Genomic DNA, 26,225 nt, shown 5'->3' with positions numbered 1-26,225 from the left:
CGTGCCCGCTCGACCGCTGATGGACCTTTGGCTACTTTCCACACCTGCATAGCTGCTGGCAGCTCTAAATAACACAAGTTGAATACACATGCATCTACGTGAGTTGAAAGGTAAGACCACCCTTCACTTCCATATTTAGGTTGCCATCTGACCCCACTTTGCTTCTTACCACAACTGTCGACAAACTTCCCACGCTCGACCTCATACGGGGGAACGTCGAGCGTGCCCTCTTGTTACTTCTCGAGTACCTAGTCTACATAAGGACAACTCTAGGCAATATAAACGACCGAAAATGGGATCCAAGCAGGATCCGGGACTGCAGAAACGGACAGCAGAACCGAGGGCGGGCGCTCCACCCGCAAGCACGGCGAGGCCGGCTTCCCGACTCCTCCGTGGAAGCCCACAGAGAGAGGTGGTAATCGACGAACACCTGACGATAGTAGATGGAGATCAGGCGACAGAATTCCTCGAGCGACACGGCCTCATCCCGGAGGGACAACCCCCAAGCCGCGAGGTCCTCATCGCTGGGCTCTTCAAGTGCGCGGCGGACGCGAAGGGGGCTACGACCAAGGCTTGCATTGCGTCCCTGGCTCACTACACGAAGCTGGTACTCGACAAGGAACTGAACACGACACTAGCAAAGGCGATAACGGAGCGGGTCGCGGAAGACCTAACGGCAAGAATGGACGGCTTTGCAATGGACGCGGCAAGAGAACTCAAAGTCACGAAGGAACGACTGGAGGAAGCGGCACAGGAACTGGAGGAGGAGACGACGAAGCTCAAGGAAGTGCGGGAGACTCTGTCGCAGGGGAAAGGGACGGCGGCAGCGGCGGAATGGCCGTCGCTGCAGTCAGGTGCGTACAGTCCTAGAACCTCACACTCCGGCGTTGGGTCAGCCCCAGCGGCGGCCGTACCGCTCCCCCCTGCTCTCTCGGCGGCACGCGACGGGGCGTCCGTCATGGACCGACAGATCATGGTCCGGGGGCTTGTGGTGCCCAAGTCGGGAGGGGCGAAGACGAGGGAGGTGGAGATTATTGCGCGTGCAGGAGCCGCGATGGAGGGGTTGGCGAGAAAGGGGATCGTGCCCCCACCAGAGATCGCCGTAAAGTTCACGGCAGTAACGATTCAAGAAAGGGGAGACGTGGTCGTGATGACCTCCACTGGAGAGGCTGCGCGATGGATCCGGGAGGTCTGCTCCGGGCCTTTCGCGCAGGAGCTGCAGATGGGGGCATCGGTGGTGCAACGCACATACCCATTGGTGGTGGGAGGAGTGTCCACCGAATTTGATCCAAACGACGAGGAGGCGTTGCGGGGGCTAGAGGACGAGAACGGGCTCACACGAGGGAGCATTGCGTCGGCGGCGTGGATGAAAGCCCCAGAGAAGCGTTGGGAAGGACAGACAATCGCGATGATGCGGGTGGTGTTCTCGTCAGCGGCCGCCGCAAATTCTGCCATTGCGGAGTTCGTGGTAGCAGGCAGGCGGAGCAGAGTGCGGAAGCTCTCAGAAGAACCGCTCCGATGCCACAAGTGCCATACCTATGGGCACCTTGCGCGCAACTGTGGCAAACCTGCGGACTCGTGTGGCCGCTGTGCCTCGGAATTGCATGCGACGGACAGCTGCCCGCATAAGATGGATATGACGAAGTGGAAGTGCGTAAACTGCGGCGGGAATCATGTGGCATGGGACCGAGTCTGCCCAGAGTACAGGGGACGGGCGGACAGACTCTACGAGCGCAAGGTCGGGTCGGGATACCGTTTCTTCGTGACCCATGACCCTTCCTCCTGGGAGCTCAGTCGATCTTTTACACATGGCAAGCGGCCATCCCCGTCGCTCTGGCAGGAGGCGATTCAACCGGCCATGGAGAAAGGAGGTGCCTCGCGCCCGTCCCAACAGGAAAGGCGCCGCCTCTGGCAGACGAGATTGACGGACCAGGTGGAGGTGGACCACGCCGACCTAGACTTCCGACGCGAACAGCCGACACCCTCCGACCAACCCCTATCCCCATGAACGGTACAACTCAACCAGCACCCCCCACGATCCGCCAACTCCGCATCCTCCAACTCAATGTCAACAAAGCAATCGACGCACAAACTGAACTGCTAAGCTCCCCCAAGATTGCCGACTACGACATCATCGCCCTCCAAGAACCTTATCTCATCTCTCCAGGAAGGACGTCAGTCGTGAACAAATGGACAGTCGAATACCCGGCTGTTCCCGACCCCAAAAACTCGGCGCGCATGCGGTCTCTCATCCTCGTCAATCAGCGCCTCTCTACCAACACTTGGACCCGCCTCCCTGTCGCTCATGCTGACGTCTCGGCCATCTCAATCGCAACAGGCGACCGGGTGACTCACCTCTTTAATCTCTATGTCTCACAGCAGTCGGACTCCGCCATCCGGGCAGCCCGCCACGTCGTCACCAAAATCGCCCGCGAGGTCCAGAGGTCGGGGGACAAGCGCACACATTCGTTCATCTGGCTCGGCGACTTCAACAGGCACCACCCGCAGTGGGACGACGAACGTAACCGGCACCTCTTTACCCCACATGCGCTGGAGCGTGCGGAAACTCTTCTCAGGGTGGTCGCAGACGTAGGAATGGTTCAGGCACTCCCACAGGGGGTGCCGACACTCGAAGCATCGCGCACCAAAAACCACACTCGGCCGGACAACGTATTCTGCTCGGACGACCTCCTCAACGTCTTGCTCTCCTGCGAAGTCATCCCCCGGCTGCGTCCACCTAAGACTGACCACTACCCCATTGTCTCAACCTTCGACATCCCGCTGACCATAGTCGAGAGACCGCCACGCCGAAACTTCCGGGATGTCATCTGGCCGGAGTTCGAGAGCGGGCTGCGGGAACGACTCGGACAGCTCCGACCACCAGGCCCAATCACATCACCAGCGGACTTCGAGGCAGCACTAGACGACGTCCTTGACACCATCTCGACAGTCATTGAAGAGTGCGTCCCCCTCACTAGGGAGCAGCCCTACGTTCGGCGCTGGTGGTCGAAGGAGCTGGAGGAGATGAGGAAGGAGAAGGAGCGCCTCTCGCGCAAGGCCCACAAGCACCGGAGTGAGGCGTGCCACCCCGCGACGGTGGAGTACCATCGGTTCAGAAACCGCTACACGGACCAAATCCGCAGGGCGAAGCGAGAACACTGGACGTCGTGGATTAGCGGTATAGACGCAGACACCATCTGGATCGCTAACCGTTACCTGCGCAAGGGTGACACAGATGGAAGCGCACCACGCGTCCCGTCACTCAAATCCACGGCAGCCGACGGCACCCCATGCATGCTTCACACGAACGAGGAGAAGGCGGCAGCCTTCCACAAAACTTTCTTCCTACCCCCGGCGGCGCCATCGTCTCCCCCCAAGCCCTACCCACCCCCCAAGTTCAAGTACCAACCAATCACCCGGGAACAACTCCGCCACGCTATCGACTCCACACACTCGTACAAGGCGGCAGGACCGGACGGCATCCCGAACGAGGTGTACAAGAACTGCGCGGACGCACTGATCCCCTTTCTCCTCCCACTCTTCCAGGCAACTTTCGACCTCAACTACTACCCCCAACGCTGGCGCGAGTCGACCACGGTTGTCCTGAAGAAACCGGGCAAACCTGACTACGCCATGCCGAAGGCCTGGCGCCCAATCGCTCTCCTCAACTGCATCTCAAAACTCCTCACAAAATGTGTTGCCGACATCCTGCGCTACGAGGCGGAGACACGGGGACTCGTCGCAAACTACCAGTTCGGCGGCAGGCCAGGGAGAACAACATCTGACTCACTCCACTTGCTCACGAAGACAGTGAAAGATGCGTGGCGACGCGGCAAGGTCATCTCTGCGCTCTTTTTGGACATCACGTCGGCATACCCAGCAGCTTCTCCGGACCGCCTTTACCACAACATGCGGATGCGTGGAGTTCCAGATGAATACGTCGAGTGGCTGCGGGTGAAGCTGGCAGGCCGCACTACCACTATGGTCTTTGACGACTTCGCATCCGACCCCTTCCCCATCGAAAGCGGCATCGACCAGGGCTGCTCTGGATCGGTGATCTTCTACATCTTCTACAACTCCGATCTAGTCGACACTGCAATCATCGACAACCGGGAGCTGTCCCCTGGCTGCATGGATGACGTCTACGTGCTAGCCGAGGGGGATGACTTTGAGGGCGAGGACGGGGAGGGAGCACACGACAAGCTCGATGAGGTGATGACCAGGGTGGGAGGTGGCTTCGAGTGGTCCCGCGATCACAACTCGGAGTTCTCTGTCGATAAATTCGGGGTCCTCAACTTCACGCGTCGTAACGGAGCAGGTGTGGGGCCACCACTCCGGCTTCGACGTGGCCGCCTCCGCCGGGACGACCTTCTCATTCCAGCCGCTACACACCACCGCTTCCTAGGCGTCCTCCTCGACCCTCGCCTGTCCTTCTCCTTCCACCTCGCAATGGTTGTCGCCAAGGGCGCCGCACTCCTCAACCTCTTTCGTCGGATGGCCAAGGCCAGGTATGGCTTTACACCAAAGATGATGCGTCAGCTATATCTCTGCACGGTCCTCCCTGCGCTCCTCTACGCCCTCGACGTCTGGTTCACTCCCATCAGAGCGGTGGAATGGAAGTCGACACGACACGGCTCCGTGGGCATGGCAGAGGAGCTCGGCAAGATACACCGCCGTTTTCTACTCCTGATGACGGGAGGCCTGCGGTCGACCCCAACGGCGGCCATGGAAGCTCACATGGACATCCTCCCCTTTCCTCTTCTCGCTGACATGTTCTGCCACCGCGCTGCAGTGCGCTTACGTACACTCCCACCCACGCACCCCCTTTACACCCCTGTTAGACTAGCTACAAGCCGCTACACTAAACGCCATAGATCACCCCTCTACGAGCTCTTCGACGCGTACACTAACTACCTTCCAGGCAGGGACACCATGGAAACCATCCGCCCGGTTCGCCACCACCCACGATGGCGGGCTCAGCACAGGATCTGCGTCAAAGCGTCGAAGGAGGAGGCCGAGAGGGACGAAGAACGCTGGGCCACACGCTTGGGCATCCGGGTGTACTCCGATGGCTCGGAAGTGGAGGGTGGTGTCGGAGCAGCCGCAGTACTGATCATCCCGGGCAAACGGCCGCGCACCCTCCGCTACTTCCTCGGCCCATCGCATACCCACACTGTCCCCGAAGCAGAGGCAGTCGGCACCATCCTCGCCCTAGCCCTCATCCGCCAAGTCTGTCGTCACGAGAAACGTGCGTCCATCGCCCTCGACGCGAAGGGTACCGTCGAGTCCTCCCTCAAATCTGACTCAGGCGCTGGCAAATACCTCCACGATATCTTCCACGCTGACTGGAGAACACTCCGAAAGAGACACCCCACACTCCGTCTCACCCTGCGGTGGGTACCGGGCCATGTCAACATCCCGGGCAATGAGCTCGCCGACGAGGCGGCAAAGGAAGCGGCAGGGGGCCGCTCCTCACCCAAGAACCAACTCCCGCCATCTCTCCGCGACCCCCTTCCCGTCAGCTCGTCGAAGACAAAGCAAATCTTCCGGGACCATCTCAAAGAAAAGGCCAAGAAGGCGTGGAGGGCGACCAAGCGGGGAGTAGCTATGCAGGCCGTCGACAAGTCACTGCCATCGCGATCCTTCATCAAACTCATTGAACACCTCCCACGCCGCCACGCAGTCGCTCTCTTCCAGTTACGCACCGGACATGTCGCGCTCCGCAAACACCTCACTACCATCACCCGCAAGGGCGGCGCCGCGTGTCCCGTATGCACTGAGGCGGACGAGTCCGTCCGGCATTTCCTCTTGGAGTGCCGTGCATTCGAACCGTGCCGTGCCGCCCACTTTGGCCCGCTAGGGCGTAACGGCCGGACCCTCAAGAAACTACTTGGTACTCCGGAAGGCCTCATCCCCCTTTTCGGATACCTGGAGGAAACCGAGCGCCTCCGCTCGGTCTTCGGGTCCCTCGCTCCACCGGACTCCCTGGCCGACGCGCTCGAGGCGGATAAAAAGAAGGAGGAGGCGCGGTGACACTGATCTCACCGGTCTCGCGCGGTAAGGTACCCTGCCATCATCTCTTCCGAAGGTGTGCGCGTCGTCGAGCTCCTCCCCTCCCTCCGCTCCCCCGTTTCCTATGCCCCTCCCAGTCTCTCTCTCCGCTCATCTCTCAATATTCTTCCATCTCGATACTATCTATGCCCCTATGCCCCAAGCCTCCATCTGTCCCATTTCTCTACTGTACATAATACGCCCACATACTCTACCACATCTCAAACGGCCGCCCTCCGCACTGGGCCCACACTAGGCTATCGCAGGTACTGCCCCTGCATCCATCGCCCCTAGGGCACTTGTGTCGTTGATACCCCATCCCCCCAGTTTCGTGAGCCCGGTTCAAGTAGAACTAGACCATGTATGTTACGCCTACCATAGGGCTTCGCCCTCGAGGGCGTTAAACGAGGAAGACAAAAAAAAAAAAAAAAAAAAAAAAAAAAAGGGTTGCCATCTATACATTGTGTCCACTTGTCCTCACGCCTTGCATATCACTCTTTCTTTGAGGTCTTCGGGCATTTCTGGCTTGAGTCAGTGATTTCCTATCATGTATGTATCATTTATTGACATTCACATCCATTGAAGTGTCTCTCGTTATCTTATCATGACTGATTGCTTTCCAAATGGTTTTCTCTCATGGCTTTATTTCGAAAGCCAAGTTAAGGTCGTCCTTTATCATGACTGACCCCCGAAATGGTCGGTGGCGTCGACGTACGCGAAGAGGTGGGGAAGCGCATCTGGGTGGGAGAGGAGGTAGCTCAGCTTGCCACCGCCCTTGCCGCCAAGCTTTAGGTGGATATGTTGCACACGCTCCCGAGAGTACGCCGTGCAGTGCAGGAGGAAGTGGATGACTGTCTCCACACCGGCACCGCAGGCTGGACAGATGTCGGTCTCAGCGCGATAGATGCGGTGGAGATGCGCAAATAGTGGGGCGTGGCCGGTGCGGAGTTGAATGAGGAGGCGGGAATGCTTGCGCGTGAGCGGGGCGATGAGTGCTTCGAGGGAAGGGTGGAGTCAATGGGTTTGAGTCGAGCGCTGCGGGGTGATGCGCCCCAGTGCTCCGAGACCCTCGTTTGTAGTGTGGCCACGTGGGCGGTGCGGAGGGCGGATGCGCAAGCGGGGAGACACTTCCGGAGACAGAGAGGGAGGGCTGCGACGCGGCTGGAGTCGCCTCTCACAGTGAGTTTTGGGTGCTCGTTGGCGAACTCGTTGCCGTCGATGCCCAGTGTTATTGTGTCGCACCTAGGGAACCCATTGAAGCCAGCACATTCCACATACAAGGCCCAGGGCCTCGGGAAACCTAGGCCGACAGGTGGCCGACCGGTGCATCCCCGCCCGCCCACCGCCTGCCCACCGCTTCGCCCGTTCTTCCACAAACCATTGGTGACGACGGCCTCGCATTCTATCACACTGAGGAAACCTATTGAAGCCCGCACGGCGCCCATATTGGGCCCAGGGCCTCGGGAAACCTAGGCCGACAGGTGGCCGACCGGTGCATCCCCGCCCGCCCACCGCCTGCCCACCGCTTCGCCCGCACGGCGCCCATATCGGGCCCAGGACCTTTCAGGGGTTCTTTGAAGCTGTCTAGGCACTGTTCGGGGTTTTTTGCGACCATATAAGAAAGTATTTTTGCTCTTCACGGGGGCTGTGGTGAGTGCAAGCTTCCCCAACCGTTCGAGCATCACCCGATCATGTTTTCAGAACATCCACTGTGTGCCCCAGAAGATGCGAAAATGCCAACTCCCAAACATGTGCTAAAGTGGGACATACTTGGACTCAAAGTAGGCGAAGGCACGGCTTACCGGCTTCCGTTAAGTTGACAAAATACCCACTCTGGGTTGTCTTTTATGTGGTAGTATTCACCTCTTTTTTTATCTATTCACCACATCCTCCACGGGCAAGTGAAGTGGGGGTTTCACCCATGCAGAGTCGTGCTAAGTGTGACTCCCCGAAGTAGGAACGTGTGCGACATAAAATGGGGTTTTTCTCATCTTCACAGAAGATGCACCTGCCCCGTTGGATGCGGCACCGTCGTCGCACTGGTCCCCACCGGTTGCTCTCGCGCACAGGCTCGGCCAAGGCAGGATTGTATTTGAATATAAATAGTACGCTTCAACACATAGTAAAAGTGGACGGAGACCAACATAGCGGCGCCTGCACCTGCCGCGCGCACCTCGCCTTCCGCACAGCACAAAGGTCAGCGCGTTTGGCCTTTTAATGGGCCGCTGCGTGATGCTTCGCGAGGGGTAGAGAGGGAGAGGCGATGCCCTGGTCGTTGCTGCGGCGACGCGCCGGATCCCTGCAACGCGGCCCGTGGCCGCTCAACCTGCTCCAGCCGGAAAGTGAGCACGCCTCGCCCCTCCTCGCCCGCGCGCCGATGTGATGACGCAGCGCCGGGCGTGGGGGGCTTCCCGGAACGTCGTCGTGGGGGCCGATGTCGTTGGCCCAGCGGGTGGTGGACGGACATGAAGAGTGCCGTATCGCGCGTGCTAATAGCGGAGTCCGAGAGGCACATGACATGCGAGACGGACCGTGTGAGCGTCGAAAAAAGGTCGTTAAGAGAGAGGACGCACAGAGAGGAACTCCCTGAGCGTGTAGCCGACGAGAATTCAGTCCTCAGGAGTGTGACCACTTGGTGCTGGACGTCCAGGATTGGGACGCTTGTCAGACGAGACACGCGGTCAGCGCGAGGTTCTGCTTGCTGCGGTTAGCCGCTGGGGACGGAGACGTACCGTTCTCGAGGTGTTCTCGCCGGAGTCCGGGTTTTGCCGTGCAATAGTCCGCTACAGGTTGGCTGGGAGGGCAGGAGAGGTGGTCAGCATGAGCGAGGGTAACCCGTCTGGATGAAACAGACCGTGCCAACTGAGAGCTAGAGCGGGCTAGGAGACCTACGCGACTACGGGGAGGCGGGAGACAATGCCACAGTAGACGAACTGCCACGACTGGGCAGCCACATATCTGATGAAAAGCGGGCAGGCGCGAATAGGTCAGTGTCGGTGCCTATGGGGGGATTGGGAAAGAAGGCGAGAGTGAGGCTTGCTTGTTTGGAGGAAAGAACCGCGGCGGTCCCAGCAGGACGGGATCGAGAGCGCTGGGTCCAGCAGGTGGAGCTAGGGGCTTCGGAGACCGGGGTAGTCTGAAGAGCCGCTGGCCCTCCGTCGCGGTGGGTCCACCGCGAGCTGTTGGCGCGGATGGGAGGAGCTGGGGGCGCCAGCTGCGATTGACGTATCCCTCATGTCCTAGGCGCGATGAGGGCGTTGAACAATATGCCACCGTCGCGACGCCTCGCTGGAGGCTGGTGCATGTCCGTCCGACGCCCAGAGTGACATACTGCAGCCTTGATCAACCCGGGAATGGGGATGACGTCAGGGTCTTGCAGGGGTAGCCACACAAGCGCGACTTGACCCGCGGTCGTGTCGTGTGCGCGCCTGATCCGTGCGATGAGAGCGAGGATGGTTGGGAAGAGTAGTGCGGGACTCGGTGTTGGAAGTCGTATGAGCTGCACTGTTCGGGGTGACCCGAACTCAATGTTGGCGTCTCTCTGGTGGAGACAAAAAGCTAACGGGTCTAAGCACTTACAAAGTGACAACAAAACCAAGCTCGCACTGTGCGGCGGCACTGAGCAGGCTGAACTGCTATGGGGCGGATTGAGCGTGGTCACCAATGCGCGGAGCAATGGGATAGACACTCCGAGCGCGTGCGCATTGGAGGGTGGAGCTCGGCCTCGGGAGTGGGAAGGTTGTACGTACTTGTGGTCTCAGGTAGACTGCTTCAGCTTGCGGCATTTCATGACATTCGGGAGTAGCTTGAAATTCGCCCCCCCCTGTACACGCCCACATTCACCCAGGGCAGCTCCCCGACTCGCGTAAGGCGCATGGAGCCTCGACGGTGCGTGTTGTTCGACGCGGGTGTCGTCAGAACAAGTGCGAGGGGCCCGATAAGCCCGTCGGGCGTACCGGGGCTCGTGTCCAACGACAACGGGTTCAACGACTACCGGGACTCGGAGGGCTCGTCACTGCTCTCTGCCACGTTCAAGATCCAGCTCTGGGACGAGACTGTAACCCTGCCCCGCTCGCCCAGCAGCAGCCACACTCACAATGGAGCCCCGAGCCGGAGGGCGGGTGGGGGAGCCCAGTGACAGGGCCGCTCGGGGTCTGCTGTCTGCGCGTGCGCGGTTCCTCCAAGGGGCGAGCAGGAGTCTTGGAATGTGGCTCAACGTCCTCCCCGGGTCCCGGCGCCGATGAGCTGAACGGCCCCCATATCGGTGGCGGCAAGTGCGACGACCCGGAGAGCGAGCGAGCACAACATGCCGATGAAGCTGCCCCACCCTTCCATAAAACCGAGAAGACGAGGCTCCAGCTCCGAGTACCACAAGCAGACGGGATACTGCGCAGCATTAGCAGGGACTGTTACGGTCGCGGAGCGCGGGAGCGCGGAGGTCGGGCGAGTCGGAGACGAGCAGGAAGTCGGGATCGGATTAGAGGACGCGCTTGACCTCGGAGAGGCTCGCGGTAGCGGGGAGACGGGCAGGAGAGACGACGGGGAGGATCCAGGAGGCAATCGCGTAGTGTGACGGTAGGTGCGGGAACAGTATATAAAGGTAGGGTGGCGGGCGATCGTATGCTGGGCGTCCGTAGCGGGTGCGCCCCGAAGCTCGTAACCAGACAGGCGGTGGAGCAGGCCATAACAGGGACCATGAGCTCAAAACCAGGACCTTTCGCGATCTCGGGGCACGTCCTTATGGACACCGCGCAGCTCGCGCTGCGGGAGGGTGGCCACGCGAGATCGTAGTCAGTGGTGAGTTTCAGGCGGGCGAGAAGACAACTTGACGAGATGCACCTCTTCCGGGGAGACCGTGATGACTGCCTCTTGAAGCGAGCGTTGCGTGGGGGACGGGGCGCGGGTGCGTCGGTGAGGTAGTGGTTGTGGAGGCCGGATGGTTTGGTACGAGGGGCGTTGGTTTGGTATCTATGCAGGTGCCGGCCGAGCCTGCGAGGCCGGTCCCCAGCGTCCGGCCGAGCTCTGGGCGCCTAGGCCTCAAGCAAATTTCCCGTGCCGTCTGCCCGTCTGTCCGCGCGCCTTCTCTCTCTCCCCCTACGTACCATCCATCGTCTTCTCGCACCCACCCACCACTCCCTTTCGCTCGCATATTTGTTCGTATTAGCTGCCTATTGAAATATTTCGCACGTGCCATGGGCTCTCGCCGGACATCACCAAATTGCGGCGCGAGCGATCCCGCCCACCCGGCGGCTCGCTCCGCTCCGCGTCCGCGCCCGGCTCTGCCGGGCCCAGGCCCAACCCCCGCTGTCCGGCGTACGCCCACCGATCTCGTAGAGCCGTCACGCCCAGCGACGAGGCTGGACGACGAGGGACAGGGCCGGGGGACGGGCGCTCGCTGGTCAGTGTCACTGGTCACGCGACGCAGCTAGATCACGGCCCGGCGGCTTCGAGCGGCACGCAGACGTGGCTGCGCGTATGGTCCCTTGGTCCCGTTCCACCTGCCTCCTGCACAACGCGTATTATGAGTCGACCTCGGCACTGCGCGCGTCCTCCGTGCTCGTCTCTCTTCCATCCGTCATAAAGGTCGTCTTCTGTCGGGGCCGCATAAAGGTGAGCTCTTCAGCACCTCTTTGCAGGTGAGTACGTCTTTTTGCCGTGTGTATTCGGAGTCCCGTGCCATTACGCCGGTGAGTTGATGTGTCCGACCCCCCGTTCTGTCCTTGGCCTGTCTCTGTTGCCCGCCAGGCAGGCAGCGCCCATCACACCCACGATAGGTAAGTGCGTCTATGTGGCCAGAGTTTTCAACTGTGTACCTCGAGCTGTCTGTGTGAATCCCCCGCTCCGCCTGCCATCATGTTGTGATGCGGTAAGGAGAACGCCCTAATGGACCACGGGCGCCCGCCGCCGCCCTCTACCACGCCTTGCTGTCTTGTCGACGCCTACGACGCGTCGAGGATATCCACGCACTCCCTCCTCCTCCTCCCACTTGAACCTTTGGCGCTCTCACGCGCGTCCCCTCTGCACACGGGGCTGCATGCGGCCGGCGCTGTATACTCGCCGCCCCGCCGCCCCGTCTTGTTTCCGCTGTCCGCCACCGACTTGCTTCCCCCACCTGTGATGTGTGCTTCAACCCTGCTTGCTGCGCTGAGGACGTCTAACTGCACACCCTCGGATCTAAGAACCTAGCTGCATAGTTTGAATAGGCGATCGCCCGCCAAATTGCGATCTGCCATCCCAAGTGGGAGCCAGATCTCGCCTCAACACAAGCCAGACCGGTGGAATTGGAGTGCCTGGCTTGATTTCCATAGCCTCATTGTTCCTCTTCGGCAACAGTAAACAAGAAAGAGTGAGCTCACATGGGCATGAGACTTGAGCATGAGACTCAGGAAGTCGGATAGAGTAGGAGTGTGACAGATGTGATGCAGCATGGGAAAGGTGAGCACTTGAGCACGAAGGAGAATGGATCAGGGGTAGCGCCCCCGTCAAGACACGACGCACCATCCTCGCTCTCGCCCTACTCCGCCAGGTCTGTCACCACGAGAAGCATGCGTCGATCGCACTCGACGCGAAGGGGACGGTCGAGTCCTCCCTCAAGTCTGACTCTGGTGTGGGGAAGTGCTTGCACGACATTTTTCACGCGGATTGGAAAGCACTACGAGGGCGACACCCGTCACTTCGCCTTACGCTACGGTGGGTTCCCGGCCACGTCAATATCGAGGGCAACGAGCTCGCCGACGAGGCGGCAAAAGAAGCAGCTGGGGGCTGCGCGTCACCTAAAAAACACCTCCCTCCCTCCCTTCACGAGCCCCTACCCGTCAGTTCGTCAAAGACGAAGCAGGTGTTTCGCGACCACCTCAAGGAGAAGGCGACGAAGGCGTTGCAGTCGACGAAGCGCCGCGCGGCGATGCAAACTGTGGACAAGTCCCTGCCGTCCCGGTCCTTCCTCAAACTCACCAAACACATCAGCAAAAGGCGTTTTTTTACGGTAGCGCCCGATAGCGCGCGACTCTGCCAGATAGGGACAGGCCGTCTATTGTCTGAGCGACAAATGATGATGGCGGAACGGTAGCAGCTGATATTCATTCGTCTTTGATATGACATTCGATCGCATTTTGTGGCCGCATACAGGATATGATGTATTTACTACAGACGCTAGTAGCTTAGACAGAAAGCTGTAGTCGATGATATGATGATGATAGTAGACGATCATGCGCCCCTCCAAGGGTGATTCATGGCGCGCGTGGGGTGCATGAGATGTTCGTATTGAGCTATATGCTCAGTTCGTGAGCGCGCGAGGATGCGGCCTCACCCGCGCGGGCAGGTATCCGTTTTCTGCGAAAAAGTCTGGATTTTCCACCAACTCTGGGGCCTTCCCACAGTGTGATATGCGAAAATACACTCCTGAAAACCAGTTTCGAGGGGTTCTGCCGAAATTGATTGCAAGGTCATGGTGTAGGCAACCTTAGGCCCAGCCGGAAAGCCGTCTAATGAAATCGAATCGGAGCGAATGAAATCTGACCATTAGATTTCATTCGGTGAGGCGAATATCATTAGATATCCATTAGATCGCGGGTTGAATACTGTCGGATACAATCGAATGATCCCGTATCCCAGGCGAATGCTTTCTGATCCCGGGCGAATCAAATCTAATTGTTGTCAAATCCCTGTCGAACGTGACCTAATGCCAGTCTGTTCCAATCGGATGCACAATGAATGACAATCTGTTCCAATCGAATGAACAACGAACACAGATCTATTCCGAACGGATAAAAAACAGATGCACATCTATTCCAAACGGATTAAAAACGAATGTAATCTAATTCTACGGTCGCCCGATGCAGCGCGCTTGTGGGAAGCTGCGAAAGGATAATAGTCAGCATGGCGTGCGCGCAAGACGACAAGTGCAAGTGTGAATGTTACCAGAGGGGCATGGTGTAGTTACTTTGCCTTGATGTTGAGCTAATCAAGGTCGTCAGAAGTATATATGAGAGTATAGTGAATAGTACATACGTAGGCTTGCCGCTCTTCCTCATACTGCTGTATTCCGGAGGATCACATTAGTACAGTGCAGTCGTACAACAAAAGGCTGAAACAAACCTTGACGAGGTTTGGCGTCGTCTTGACCACCTTCCAGTGTTTGTTGAATTCCGGGACACTGCCGTCGGGATGGTCCTTCAGCCAGTGCCTGCCGCAGATGCTCCTGATTCACAAATGAGTGGATAACAGGCGTGAAAAGCGAGAGCACATACCGCACAGTCATACAACCGTCTTTGACGGCGAAGCGTTTCGGCTGTGGCTTCGGCTTCTTCTGGCCGAGAAGTGTCGTGGAGTTAGCATCCGCCGTGTCCGCAGGCAATTCGGGTCCTTGCACTGGCGCTGTCGACATGGCAGCCACCGGCACAGTGGGGGAACTCTCACTGGGGTATGTTGAGTAATGGCGAACACGCAAAGGATAAACTACGCACAGAGGGGGAGGAGTTGAGGGGTGACCAGAGGCAACTTCACCGACAGCAGCAGCGAGAAGATGGAGGGGGGCTCGGCCATCTTGCGTGGGCGCAATTGTGACATCCATATCCGTGGACCCAGGGCTCTGAACCGGTGAGGAAGGAGTGGATGTCGCGGAGGCGGAGGCTGGCTCCATGCTCCCGACAGCATCAGAATGGGAAACAGTGGGTACTTGGGATTCCGGGAGCGCGGACTTCTGCGATGCGGCAGCAAGAGCCTGCTGCTCTAGATAGTTGGTACTAGCAATGGGGAGTGAGGTCAGGTTACGAGCACAGAGGGGAGGAGATAAACCTACAACGCATTTCGAATTTGGACTCGCGGGCGGTCAGTTGGGTTGGCGTGGGTGGGGAGCGTCGTCGTGGGCGGGGAACCATCTTCATTACCAATCACAGGCGATGGCGGGGTACTGAGTGTATAGCCGTTCCCCATGAGATCGGAACTAGTCAGATGTACAATTAGCTTAGGCGAAAATCGTACACCTTGCAGTTTGACAACACTCACACTTCATCTGGTAACATGAGCGACGATGAGGTGGGCGTAGAAGGAGGCGACGGCGATGGAGGAGAGTTCCGGACCTTCTTGTGCGAGGTTGTCGAAAGGCCTGCAGGAGAACGCCTCTTCACACCAGCGCGCGAGCCGGGATGATCACCGTCATTGTCGCCACCGCCGCCGCCATTGCTGCCGTTGGCAAGGGCCGCCTTGCGTCCCCTGATGAACGCGGGATACCCCATCGTCGTGACAAGGATGGCTTTATAGTGAGCCTCGCAGTATCCCAGCTCTGGAAACGCCCCCTCCATCTCCTCGATGTACTCCGTGCGGACATCCGTTGGAGCGCGACCCCATTTTGCAGGCGCACGGCTGTCCTCAAGCAGACGTTCCCAGATCGCGCGAGAACGGGCTCGAATAAGGGTACAGTAAGCTCCACTCACGGGCTTTCCAGTTTCGTCTTCAAGCCACTGGAAGGTGTCGTTGTAGCCATGTGCTGCACGAGTAGGACCTCGCTTTCCGGGCTTCGGGGTGCCGTCGTCGATGTCTTCAGTGAGATCTTGAGCAGGATCGGTGATGGTCCTGGCTTGACGCTTGGCCCTCTCCTGCGCAAGATACTCGTGATGGAACCAGTAGTGGATGTTGGGGTAGTCAGTTTTCTTCGGGCGCGATCGGGCGACATTGCCTCCGGGCGGCCCGGCTGCGTTGCCCGCGCTGTTGGCCAACGCTTGTGCAAGCGCGGAACGAATGGCTCTATAGCTAGGAAATCAGGACGATTCATTCAGTTGGGAAAACGAGTACTCACCGTTCAGCCTCCAGCTCCGCTTGTACCCGAGCAAAGTTGTTCTGCAGGTCGGAGTGCGCGCTACGCAGATCGTCACGCGTTTCTTGAAAGGCGCGATAGCGCGGGCCAAATTGAGAGCCGTACCGGGAGAAGCCCGGGCTAGAGCTGAAGGGGGAGGACGAGAAGTCCTGCACACGAGTTAGCTTAGACAGATAATGGTAAGAAAAGTGACAAACCTGTTCAAGACGACGATCGAGATCATCTATGTAGTATCCGCGGTGTGGATGGGCCGTGGTCCTTGTTGGGGGTGGAAGCGGCTGAACCAATGTGCTAGTGCTGTCGCCCTCGTCAAATATGTCGGTAGGGTGGTGATTAATGGGGGTGAACGGGGGGTTCGGGTCCATAGTTGAAGGTGGAAGCGTTGAGAGAGGGGCGATTTAGAGCGGGCGAAAGCGAAGTTAGGTAAGGAGAGGCGAGCGTCGAGAGAAGGTGATGAAAACGGGGAACAGATATGCAAGGATGTGGAACGTACCGTCGTCTGTCGCTCGAGTCGCCCTTTTAACCCACCGCAATCAATTAATCACCAATCCATCCCAGGTCTGTTTCAAGCCTCAAACAAGCTCTGCCGCCGATGGCTATGACAACGCGCTAGTCAGTGTTGGGGAACGGAGAACGTGACGGCAGCTTACAGAGGCTGGATCCTACGACAAGGGCAAGTGCTCCGCGATGACTGCGGATGGTAGTATGCATGTCGCTGTTGTGACGTGTCCTAGATCGAGGTGGGGCGGGGCCGCGGAGGTCTGCGCGTGCGCTCAGGGTCGTTCATGAACTTGCGTGCCCACCAGGGCCAGTCCCGGATGTCGTCCGTCGCGCAGAGGAGGTGGAAGGCCTCCTTTCTGGCCACGTCGATGAAGGTGAGCTGCGCGATGAGCAGGATATGTTAGTCGAAGGAAGGCACCAGGGAAAGGTGAGTCGGGACTCACGCAGACTTTGGCAAAGGGAGGCGGTCCCATGGCGATCGTCATCGTGGACCGGGGATTGACGCATTGATGACTTGCTGCTTGTAGCATCGAGAAAGACTAGGTGAAAGTTGGCGCCGTTGTTTCGCGGTCGTCGAGCCACTCCATGTCGCGCCGCAGCCGGTAGACCTCGAGCTGGAGGGAAAAGCGTGCATCGAGACTTGCGGAGGCGTTGGCGGAGGGAGGCGGTCCCATAATAATCAGTTGTGGACCAGGGAATGAAGACTCGCTGCTTGTGGCATCGAGAGAGACCAAGTGGTCGGCGCCGTCGTTGGTTGGCGAGAATGAGAATGATGGGTGCGTCCTCACGGCGATGCAGCGCGTTTCCTCCGGTTCCGGGGGCGAGTGGACTCAGTGGAGAGGGAGCGAGGGCTGGTAGGGGTGATGGGATCGCCGCTGGAATGTGCTGGGCTTCGAGCGACCGCGATATCGAGGTCGCCGCGGAACTCTTCGGCGAACTCCCGCATGCGCTCCAGCTCGTCCGTGTTCTCGAGCAGCCCGCGTACGTTCTTGAGCTCTTCCTCAAGCTCCGTGTTACTTCCTTCCATCTCGCGCAGGACAGTGTCGTCCGCACCAGGGCCGCGCCGTCACCTGAGCTCGCAACCCGCGCTCGCGCTCTTCGAGTTTTTCCTTGGGCTCGCGCGCGCAGGAAGGCTCGGCGCCGCTGCCCGAGCGCTGCAGTATGCCGCAGGGCGGCTCGAGGACAAGCCAGACGAGACGAGACGTTCTCCGAGGAAGTGGGCCTCGAGGTTGTTGTTGAATCATCCTACGAGGTCGATATGCTGCAAGACGTGTAAGTACGCCATCTCGTAACCGAGCGAACGGAGACATACCTTAGTTGAAAGTAATACCACTCTTGCTAGGGATGCGGATGTTCCCACCACCATGTTCCGCTTCACCGCCTAAAGTTGATACACTCGAGCGTGTACTCGTGCGCGTGCGGACAGAGGGACAGCGGAGTAGGCGGGGGCCATCGTCTGCCTCCGTGCCTGGGAACACAATGTCTTGCAGGGAAGGGTGCGTCGGGACTCACACATGCTTTAGCAGAGGGAGGCAGCCGTGCGTCCGTTGTCGCGTTGGTGCCGCTGGAATGGGGCTTCGTGTTGCCGTTCATAAACTTCTGTTGCTGGTGCGCCTGAAAGGACATCAGGGACATGAGACCGTTCTCGACCTTCGTCGCGGCGGTGGAGACCGTCTCCTCGGCCGTGCACATCCAGCTCTCCCACTCGTCCCTGACTCGCCGGAGGTGCTCCCGCTCCTCCGTCCAGTCCTTGTGCACGCCGCTCCACTTGCCCTCGACGTTCTTCTTCCACATCGAGGTGAGCGACTCGCGCTCCTCCTTCCTCGCCTCCTCGACTGCGGCGACGGGGACGGTGGGTTCTTGCGGGGCGGCGCGGGCGGACTCAGACGCTTGGACGAGCTGTTCGGTAACCTCGACCTGAGACTGAACTTGCATTTGGACGAGGTTCTCGAGTGACGCGACCTTGGACTCGAGGACGGAGATCATAAACTGCGCGGTAGCGTGCTGGGCTCCGAGTGAGCGCGAGAGCTCAAGCGCCATCTCGAGCTGTTTGGCGAGCGCGTTGAGGCGGTCAGTGAGCTCGTCCGGGATCGTGGGGGCGGATGCGGGAGGAGAGGCGGAGGTCGGGCGGAGGGTGGTGGCGGGTTGCCGGAACGAGTTCGGCTCCTGCTCTTCGTCGTCCTCGGTCATGCCCATGCCGGTGTCCGCGGGCGGCCGAGCTCGTCGCGACTCCTCCGCTGCTCTTCCTCTTCCTCAGCCGCGATTTGCTCTTCATCCTCCTCGTCGACGCGCTCGAGTTCATGAGGGGTGACCGTCGAGATGCTTCGGGTGTCGTTGTTGTCCGATGCGAAATCATCGCCATCTTCGTGGCCTCGGACATGGTGCTCGAGGGTTCTGATGCCGGCCGTTGATGGGCCTCTTCCGCAGCGCGAGCGACCTGCGCTGGCATGACTGGCGGCAGTGTTGGAGGATATGGCTGGAGGTTAGAAGGCTAGGTGTTCGATAAGCGGACGATCGGCGGCGTTAACGAGAAAACGTACCAAGCTGCCACCGAGGGTATCGTGGATCTCGGCGAGACCGCTGCTGAGCGAGTGGAGCTCCGCACCGGTCTCCCTGCTCTTCTGCAGCTCCCCTTGGATCAAACCACTCTTGCCGGGGACGCGGACGTTCCCACCGCCCATGCCGCCCATGCCGACGAGGCCTTGAGGCTGTAATGTTGGCCGTCGCTTTGGCCCGGCCCCGTTCGAACTGCCCTGACCGTTGCCGAAGTTGAAGGGGCTGTTGCTGGCGCCGGGTTGGTTGGGCATGCCACCCATATAGCCTTGCGCACCCTGTTGCTGGGCTTGCACCTCGGCGCGCTGTGCGGCCTGCGCGTCGAGCTCGGTGAAGACGCATACTACGCGGGCAGCGACCTTGTGGTGGACGATAGTTTTGTTGTCTTCGCCGACGATGTCGATGCCGAATTCCTGCGGGAGAGGGGACGGAGGGACGGGAGAAGTCGGCGAGCGTGAGACACGGGGTGGGGGAAGCGCATCACAGCGCGGGAGGGAGGCTACATACGACGATGTCGTCAGTCTTGAGCTCGAACGGCTCCGACTCGAGGCCTTCTGCGCTCAGCTGCTCGCCGTTAATGAAAGTGCCATTGGAGCTTTTGACGTCCTTGATATAGATCTGTGTGAAGCAGGGAGTGGGTGTATGCGTCGAGCGCGCTAGGTTCGAATTGCGCGGAGACAAGTCGCGGGCGAATGAACATACCTTCCCGTTCTCCTCCCAGACCTTCGAGCTGTTTGGCGAACGCGTTAAGGCGGTCGGTGAGCTCGTCCGGGATCGCGGGGGCGGATGCGGGAGGAGAGGCGGAGGTTGGGCGGAGGGTGGTGGTGGGTTGCCGGAACGAGTTCAGCTCCTGCTCTTCATCGTCCTGCGTCGTGCTCAGTGAGCATGTTCTCCAATCACAAGAGACAAGATAGGATGGATGGCCCGTGCATGAGAAACGATGTGGGCGAGAACAGGATGGTACGCAGGTGGTAGTAGATGAATGGGAGACTGGCCAGCGCGTCCGGACTCCGCGCGTCCAATCATCTGGAGCCGCCGACGCGCGCGCCCACGAAACCTCCACACCGTGCGGCATGGCGTACTACAGTATCAAATACTAGTTATTCCCTCTCTCCTCCCAGCTCCCCCTCTCCCGCTTCATCGTCTGCGAATATATCTTCATCCCTCCCTGCGTAGTGTGCTACTTCCAGTCCGGGCTTCTCGACGACGCACCACCGGCCAGTCACATCTACGTCTCGAGTGACAATATGTCCCTCAACAGAGGGAATATGCTCCGGATGGGGAATCATCGCCACGACCGACTTGATACAATGCACCGGAACAACCACGAGTCCGTCATCACCACCAGGAAGGGAAGAGTAGATGGTCTTGCAAGATAGTTTGAGCAGTGTCGGCTCCGGCAGACTCCAGAGTGATAGCATGGCGACGCCTTGCTTCCGGTTTCCAATTTTGAGTACTGCACTTCCCCGTATCGTATCTCTCCGTTGAGTACGATCTGCCAAGCTAGTTAGCATGCCTGTATATATTAGAGCCACAACCCCGCTTACCTTCACATTACGGGAGACACGGAGTTTAGGCTTTGTCTTGCCACCCTCCTTCCAATATGATCTTGCAATCTGGCCATTTGGTAGAAGGAGTCTTGCCCAGCGTGCCACACGGAACGCGGGCGCATCTTCGTAGAGCGCCTTGTTGGGAGGATCGTGTTCCTTGAGGTATTCCCGGAGTGCATTTCCCTCTTCAGCACGAATTGTGCGCTCCTTCGCATCGACTGCCCGGAGGAGCACGTAACCAGACCCGACCTCTTCGGCGCCCCGAGGGTATTCTCCGGACTTGTATTTTGTGTGCTCGAGCTCTGGGAACATAGCCTTGAGCGCGTTGATCAGGGCTCTTCGAACAAAACGTTCAGAGAGGTTGGCGTAGGGATTAGAATGGTTCCGAAGCTCCTGTGTCAGGGAGCCAATGGCACGCTCCATGACCCACTGTGTGTAGCACGCTTGCGGGCCAAGCCGCTGAACTTCTGGGCAAATATGAGATAAGGCATGGATGCTTTGCCGCACAAAGTGGAGACGATCGGCACGACGATTGTAGTACAGCTCCTCGAACTCGGTGGTGAATTGCATGAAGTGGCTGTGTGCTTCAAGGAGGTCGTCCTCACGGATGCTGTATGCTAGCGTAATCCGGATGGCACGGACGAGTCGACAGAAGTTCACGAAGTATTGAAGGGGAAGAGGGGAAGCGTAGAGGAGACAGGGACCGAGACCGAAGACGTACATGAGGAACTCCCAGGCTTTGTAGCCACTTTTGATCTTCTCGGCCGGATTTCGTGGAGGACGATCAAACGATCCGGGAAGAAACCGGGTACATTCTGCCACTTGAGCGCCATCATCAGGCAAAAACACCTTGTCTCCAGAGTGCAACGGGGTCTCGAGAGTAGCCGGAGCAGCCTGAGACAAGTACCCTTTTATGGAGCATCTCGGAGCTCGGCGGGCGGCTCGCGCGTGCTCTGGAGTCTTGGCGCCAGCTCCCCGAGTGCTCTGGAGTAGCTCCGAGCACCCTCTCCAGAGTACTCTGGAGCAGTCGCGAGTACGTTTGCACCAGTGCAAATCCTGGGGTCTGGTCATCCATATCGCACATTCATTGGACAGGCATAAAATATATTGATTTGACGGGCAAAACAGCATGTACTACTGGTCGCCTACAACACTCCCGAGGTGACGAAACACCCTCCTACCCAGCTCCATTGCGCCCAGCGATCTCCGCACCCCCAGCCCACGACACCTCTCCCTGGCCCTGACAGCTACGACCCGCACGACGTTCAAGCGTAGCGCGGCTCCATGCACCGCATCGCCCGCACCCTCCGCCCGCACCCAAACAGAACCCCACTCACCGGCAACGCGTTCTTCGCGCCCCAAGCTCCATCTCCACGTCGCGCCTGAGCACCCGATGGCCGTGGACCCGCACCTGCAGGCCATCTGTGACTGCTTCGGGCCCGGCGGTGCGCACGCGTTGTTGCGCGCGTAGTCGCGCTCCCCGGGCTCGTGCTCATGTTGGGTATGGCCTCCAACGCCGTATGGATATGACCATGACGATGAGAGACTGGGCGCACATCTTCACTGTTGCGGGCCTAACCAGGCGTAACGCGCAACGGTAGCTCACGGGAGGAGCGAGCAAGGCTACGAGTTCTCATCTATCAAAGACTGTCAGCGGGGGAGAGGGAGACGAGCGGGAGGAGACGTACCTTACGAGCGCCGTGATGTTGTCGTATGCGGACGCAAGCAGACACAGACTGGGACGGAGGGGATCGCGGGGCTTGCCCATGAATATACAGGCGCAATACAAGAGCAAACAAGTAGAAATTGTACTTACGTACGAAAAGAACGCAGCTGCGTATCGTCGTCGAACAGGGAGGATGGTGTCGGGCGAGTGTGTAGTGCCACCCGCATGGACTTGGGCTGGGGCTTCAAGCAAATTGCGCGTCGGACGACAATGCGGGCTGGGAACGCGGCAGCAGAGCATCAGAAGGGGGAAAAACTCACCGTGTCGGCCGCCGCAGCGCCAAAGCATGCACGTCGTGCCATGCATTTGTGTCGTCCCCCGAGTGGCGTGCGAGACGCTTTCAGTCTCCGTGATCGAATAGTGTGTGCGGAGCGCTATGGAAGTGGTGAGAATCGGGGTGAAGACAAAGCTCGAGAGTCGAAAGGAAATGGATTTTAAAGACAGCGAAGGGGGTGCATAGAAATGGCGGAGAGGTCGTGAATGAGAAGGTCGTGGGAGAGGCTGCCGAGAAAAGCGTGGCTGAGGGCGATAGCGACTGGGAAGTCAAGACAGCAGGGGCGCCGAGAGGAGTAGCGAAGTGGGGGAAAACAAGAAAAGACGCGTGCGCTGGCAACGCCGACGGCGCACACGCGGCCTGCGCTTGCCGTGGGAATCACCTTCTGTACACAGACCTCGTTGCCTGGCACCTCGCTGTCTACTTCGCCACGCTCAACGTGTCCGTCTCGCCGCGCCTGGAGTCTCACCGCGCTCCACGCGCCCACCTCGCCACACTCGACGTGTCTACCTCGCCGCGCTCAACGCGTCTGTCTTGTCGTTCTTTGTGCGTCTACTTCGCTGCGCTCGACGCCGTCTCATTGTGCTCAACACGTCCATCTCACCGCGACCGACATGTTCACTTCGCCACACTCAACGCATCTACCTCGCACGCGTCCACTTTCCCGCGCCCGAGGTGCTTATTTAAACTTTACACACCCAGTATTTACTATGTAATAGTGCAATACTTGATGCAACTGCGGTTTCTCAGTCGAGCACATTTGGTCTCAAATAGCGCTGTGAACCGGAAAGGTAGCATCTCACAGCCTAAGCATCCCATTATGTCACCAAACTATACTACTACGTGCTTGTGTCCGTCAAAGGTCCCGATGCGAAACACCCCAACACCCGAGCACCCAGGTCCCGGTCCCCGGAAGCTCCTGACCCCCAGTGAAACCCTACAACTTTTAGAAACTTTCAAAAACGTGCGTGCGCATTTGAAAGCTTTTGAACGTTTCTACACGTGGCTCCGGACGTGTTTCAGGATTTGAAAGTTTTTCGCAAATCGCGGGGAATCGCACGGATGCGCACGTAATCGTGCAGAATCGTGTAGATACACGCCGAAAACGTTCATAATCGTGCAGAAGCGCGCTCTAATAGGACTATAAAGCTCGTATAATGCGGGTTATTACACTTCTATTGATGCTGCATGCGGGATACAGAACACGGAATACACGCATCGCCGCCCTGGTATCAGTCTGCGCTACGAGTAACGGGGCAAGTGGATCCGACCGTAGTCCTCTGGGCGAGGACCCGTGTATAGCGTGCTTCTTGAAGCACGATAAGAGACTCCAAGAAGCACCTAGTAAAGAACATGTTAGTCGAGCTTGAGAATGTAAGAAAGTAGACTCGCCCTCGCCCTACGTCTAGTTGGCCTTCTTTGCAGAGTTACTCCCGTCAGACTCGGCGTGTTTCTGTGGTTGCCTCGATCAGACCGAGCTCCTGGAATCGATAAAATGCTCTCTTACCTTCTGGAAATGGGGCATAAGTCGGTTCCATCAGGACAGACCAGTCCTCCGTCGAGAAGTCCTGCAGATACAGGTTCGGCTGGTCGTAGCTCTCGGGGAAGAGGTTGTCCTTGAAGAAGTCGACTTCCGGCTTCTTGAGTCCAGTGGCGAACACGACCACGTCTCCTTGAACCTAAAATGGATCTGACCACATTCGAAACCGAATGTGGAGGAAGCCAGGAAACGCGCCTCTCGGGGCTCCTTCCCTTCGCCTGGCTTCTCTTTTCGCCCGCCCACCTTGACTCGCACACCGTTGCACGTCAGACGCTCGATGTCGCACCGGACGTACTCGCATTGCCCGGCCCTGACATGCCCGATAAACTCGTCGTTGACGACGGGCCAGGCGTGCTCTTGAACATGTCGAGCCTCACGGGCACAAGCTCGGACGCCCCACGGTAGCTCCAGCACGCGATGAACCACTCCACAAGAACAACAGCGGCATCTCGCGCCCGAACGGCTGCGCCGAGATGAGCATGTCGACCACGATGTTCCGCGGGATGATTCACTGCGCGACATCAGTGGCTGTATGCGCCCAGCACAGACGAGCAGCGCACCTTGTTGTCGCGCACGAGGCCGTCGCGCCCTTCGCCCGCGCGGTCTCCACCGCCTCGACACCGCTCGCCCCGCTCCCGATGACGATGAGCTGCTTCCCGTCGAGGTCCGCGTCGTCGAGCTCGGACAAGTGCACGACGGCGCCCTCGAACCTCGTCCTGGTCGCCCTCCTTCTTCTCGTCGTCCGACGCGTCCGTGCCGTTCATGTTCTGGTTCGAATCCGGGGTCTCCGGGATCTCGATCCGCAGTGGCTTCCCGCGCGTCCCGATGGTGCACACCATCGCGTCGAACTCGCTGTCCACGCCGCCGTTGACGATCCACCTGGACTGCGACCGCTCCGGGTTCGTCTTGACGTCCGCGACGGACGTGACGGGCGTGTTGAAGCGCGTGCGCGGCTTGAGGTGGTACTCCTTCCACACGCGCACGATCTCTGTGAATGGGAGGGGGAGATGGGTGCATGCGCCAAAAGCCGTTGAACGAGCCCATCTAACTGACGGTCCATGACGGAGAGAGCGCCATGATCCAGGAGCTGGAGACGAGAGAAGTCGTGACGTATCAAGAACATCGTAGCAGTCGACGGCCCAGCAGAAGGCTCCAGATTGGCGCGCATATACCCACCATATACTCCGAAGACAGACGTGCTTGAGACGGGACGTGGTTGTGGAGTGAGCATGTACTTCGCGTGCACAGGAAAAGGGCTCCCGAAGGAAAGAACATTCATACCAGAAGACATGCTGGACCCCATGAGGTAATGAATTGGTTCTGCTAGGGCCAGCGGTAGACGAGAAAGTGTGTGTCGAGGGTGTTGCTGAGGGGATGCTGTGGGGATGCTGAGGAAAGAGGAGATGCCGAAAATCTGGAGTGAGGGCACATCTGGGGAGGGGCAACATTTTGGAGAGAGAGGATGGTAGGATGAGAGAACACGTCGAGGAAGCCACAACGCGCAACCACTTGGGCGTGCCGCGTTGCTGCTGCTTTGGGTCGTACCACGTGATCGAGACTCAACGCGTCTGGCACCGGCGACGCCAGAGTATCCCGCCTCGCTGCTTCCACTACCATCCTTTGCTACAGTGACAAGCGCGCGGCGCGCTGCCCCCATACGTTCAATGCCCGGTCGATTTTGGTTGAACAGCTCAAGAGCCCGTGACCTAAGCACGGTCATGTACTTAGAGCGCGTGAGGGCATCCGTATCGTCCGCCACCCCGCACGCGCCCGCCCGCTTGTTCCCCACGCGGCAGCGGCGCTCTCGGAGGAGCAGCTCAATCCCCTCCGGACGCTCCAGGAGAACGCGGTGGCCAGGTCGAGTGCACGCGGCTGAGGCAGCAGCGGTACGTCGTTTGTAGCTCGGTCATTCTGTTGCCCCCTCCCCCCGTTCCCTCTGTATCGCAAAGTCTCACTCGCGCAGTGATCGCCGTGTAGGCGCACACCGTGTATGCTGCTACCAGTGACTCTATCGAGCTCTATAGGGCGCCGACCGAGGTGCGCGCACTCAACGTTGCACAGGGCAACCTCCGCGCGGCTGGTGGTCGTGACTCGTACTCGCGCTGGAGGCGGCGGACAAGCGCAACAATAAAAACAAGAACAAAACCAATACATGTGCCTGCGAACGCGCCCTTGGAGGTGTTGCTCCACGAGTTAGAAATGAAGCAGCTGTTGAC

At 59.0% G+C, this 26,225-nt stretch overlaps 4 protein-coding genes across 4 annotated transcripts; 1 reads left to right on the top strand and 3 right to left on the bottom strand.

The window, feature by feature from the left end:
- Positions 1 to 1,054: 1,054 nt before the first annotated feature.
- BXZ73DRAFT_58723 (uncharacterized protein) lies at positions 1,055 to 1,456 on the top strand (the record flags this gene model as incomplete). Its single annotated transcript, XM_048021664.1, has 1 exon — positions 1,055 to 1,456. A coding segment is annotated over one exon (402 nt), but the record flags the coding sequence as incomplete, so codon positions are not given.
- Positions 1,457 to 13,989: 12,533 nt separating this feature from the next.
- On the bottom strand, positions 13,990 to 16,230 carry BXZ73DRAFT_109198 (uncharacterized protein; the record flags this gene model as incomplete). The annotated part of the gene is made up of 9 exons (XM_048017273.1): positions 13,990 to 14,010; positions 14,062 to 14,088; positions 14,149 to 14,251; positions 14,301 to 14,468; positions 14,517 to 14,795; positions 14,852 to 14,995; positions 15,058 to 15,795; positions 15,848 to 16,014; positions 16,063 to 16,230. The coding sequence occupies 9 exons, from the start codon at positions 16,228 to 16,230 to the stop codon at positions 13,990 to 13,992; spliced, it is 1,815 nt and encodes a 604-aa protein (XP_047870818.1).
- A 3,789-nt stretch (positions 16,231 to 20,019) lies between these two features.
- Positions 20,020 to 21,540, bottom strand: BXZ73DRAFT_58714 (uncharacterized protein; the record flags this gene model as incomplete). The annotated part of the gene is made up of 1 exon (XM_048021662.1): positions 20,020 to 21,540. One exon carries the CDS (start codon positions 21,538 to 21,540, stop codon positions 20,020 to 20,022), a length of 1,521 nt encoding a protein of 506 aa, XP_047870817.1.
- A 4,487-nt stretch (positions 21,541 to 26,027) lies between these two features.
- Positions 26,028 to 26,225, bottom strand: BXZ73DRAFT_58716 (uncharacterized protein; the record flags this gene model as incomplete). The annotated part of the gene is made up of 1 exon (XM_048021663.1): positions 26,028 to 26,225. A coding segment is annotated over one exon (198 nt), but the record flags the coding sequence as incomplete, so codon positions are not given.

This window comes from Epithele typhae, assembly GCF_022376455.1.
Source record: "Epithele typhae strain CBS 203.58 chromosome Unknown BXZ73scaffold_221, whole genome shotgun sequence".
In the NCBI taxonomy this organism is placed as follows: Eukaryota; Fungi; Basidiomycota; class Agaricomycetes; order Polyporales; family Epitheliaceae; genus Epithele; species Epithele typhae.
Note: the sequence above shows the minus strand (reverse complement) of the source record. Positions and strands in the feature narration are given on the sequence as shown.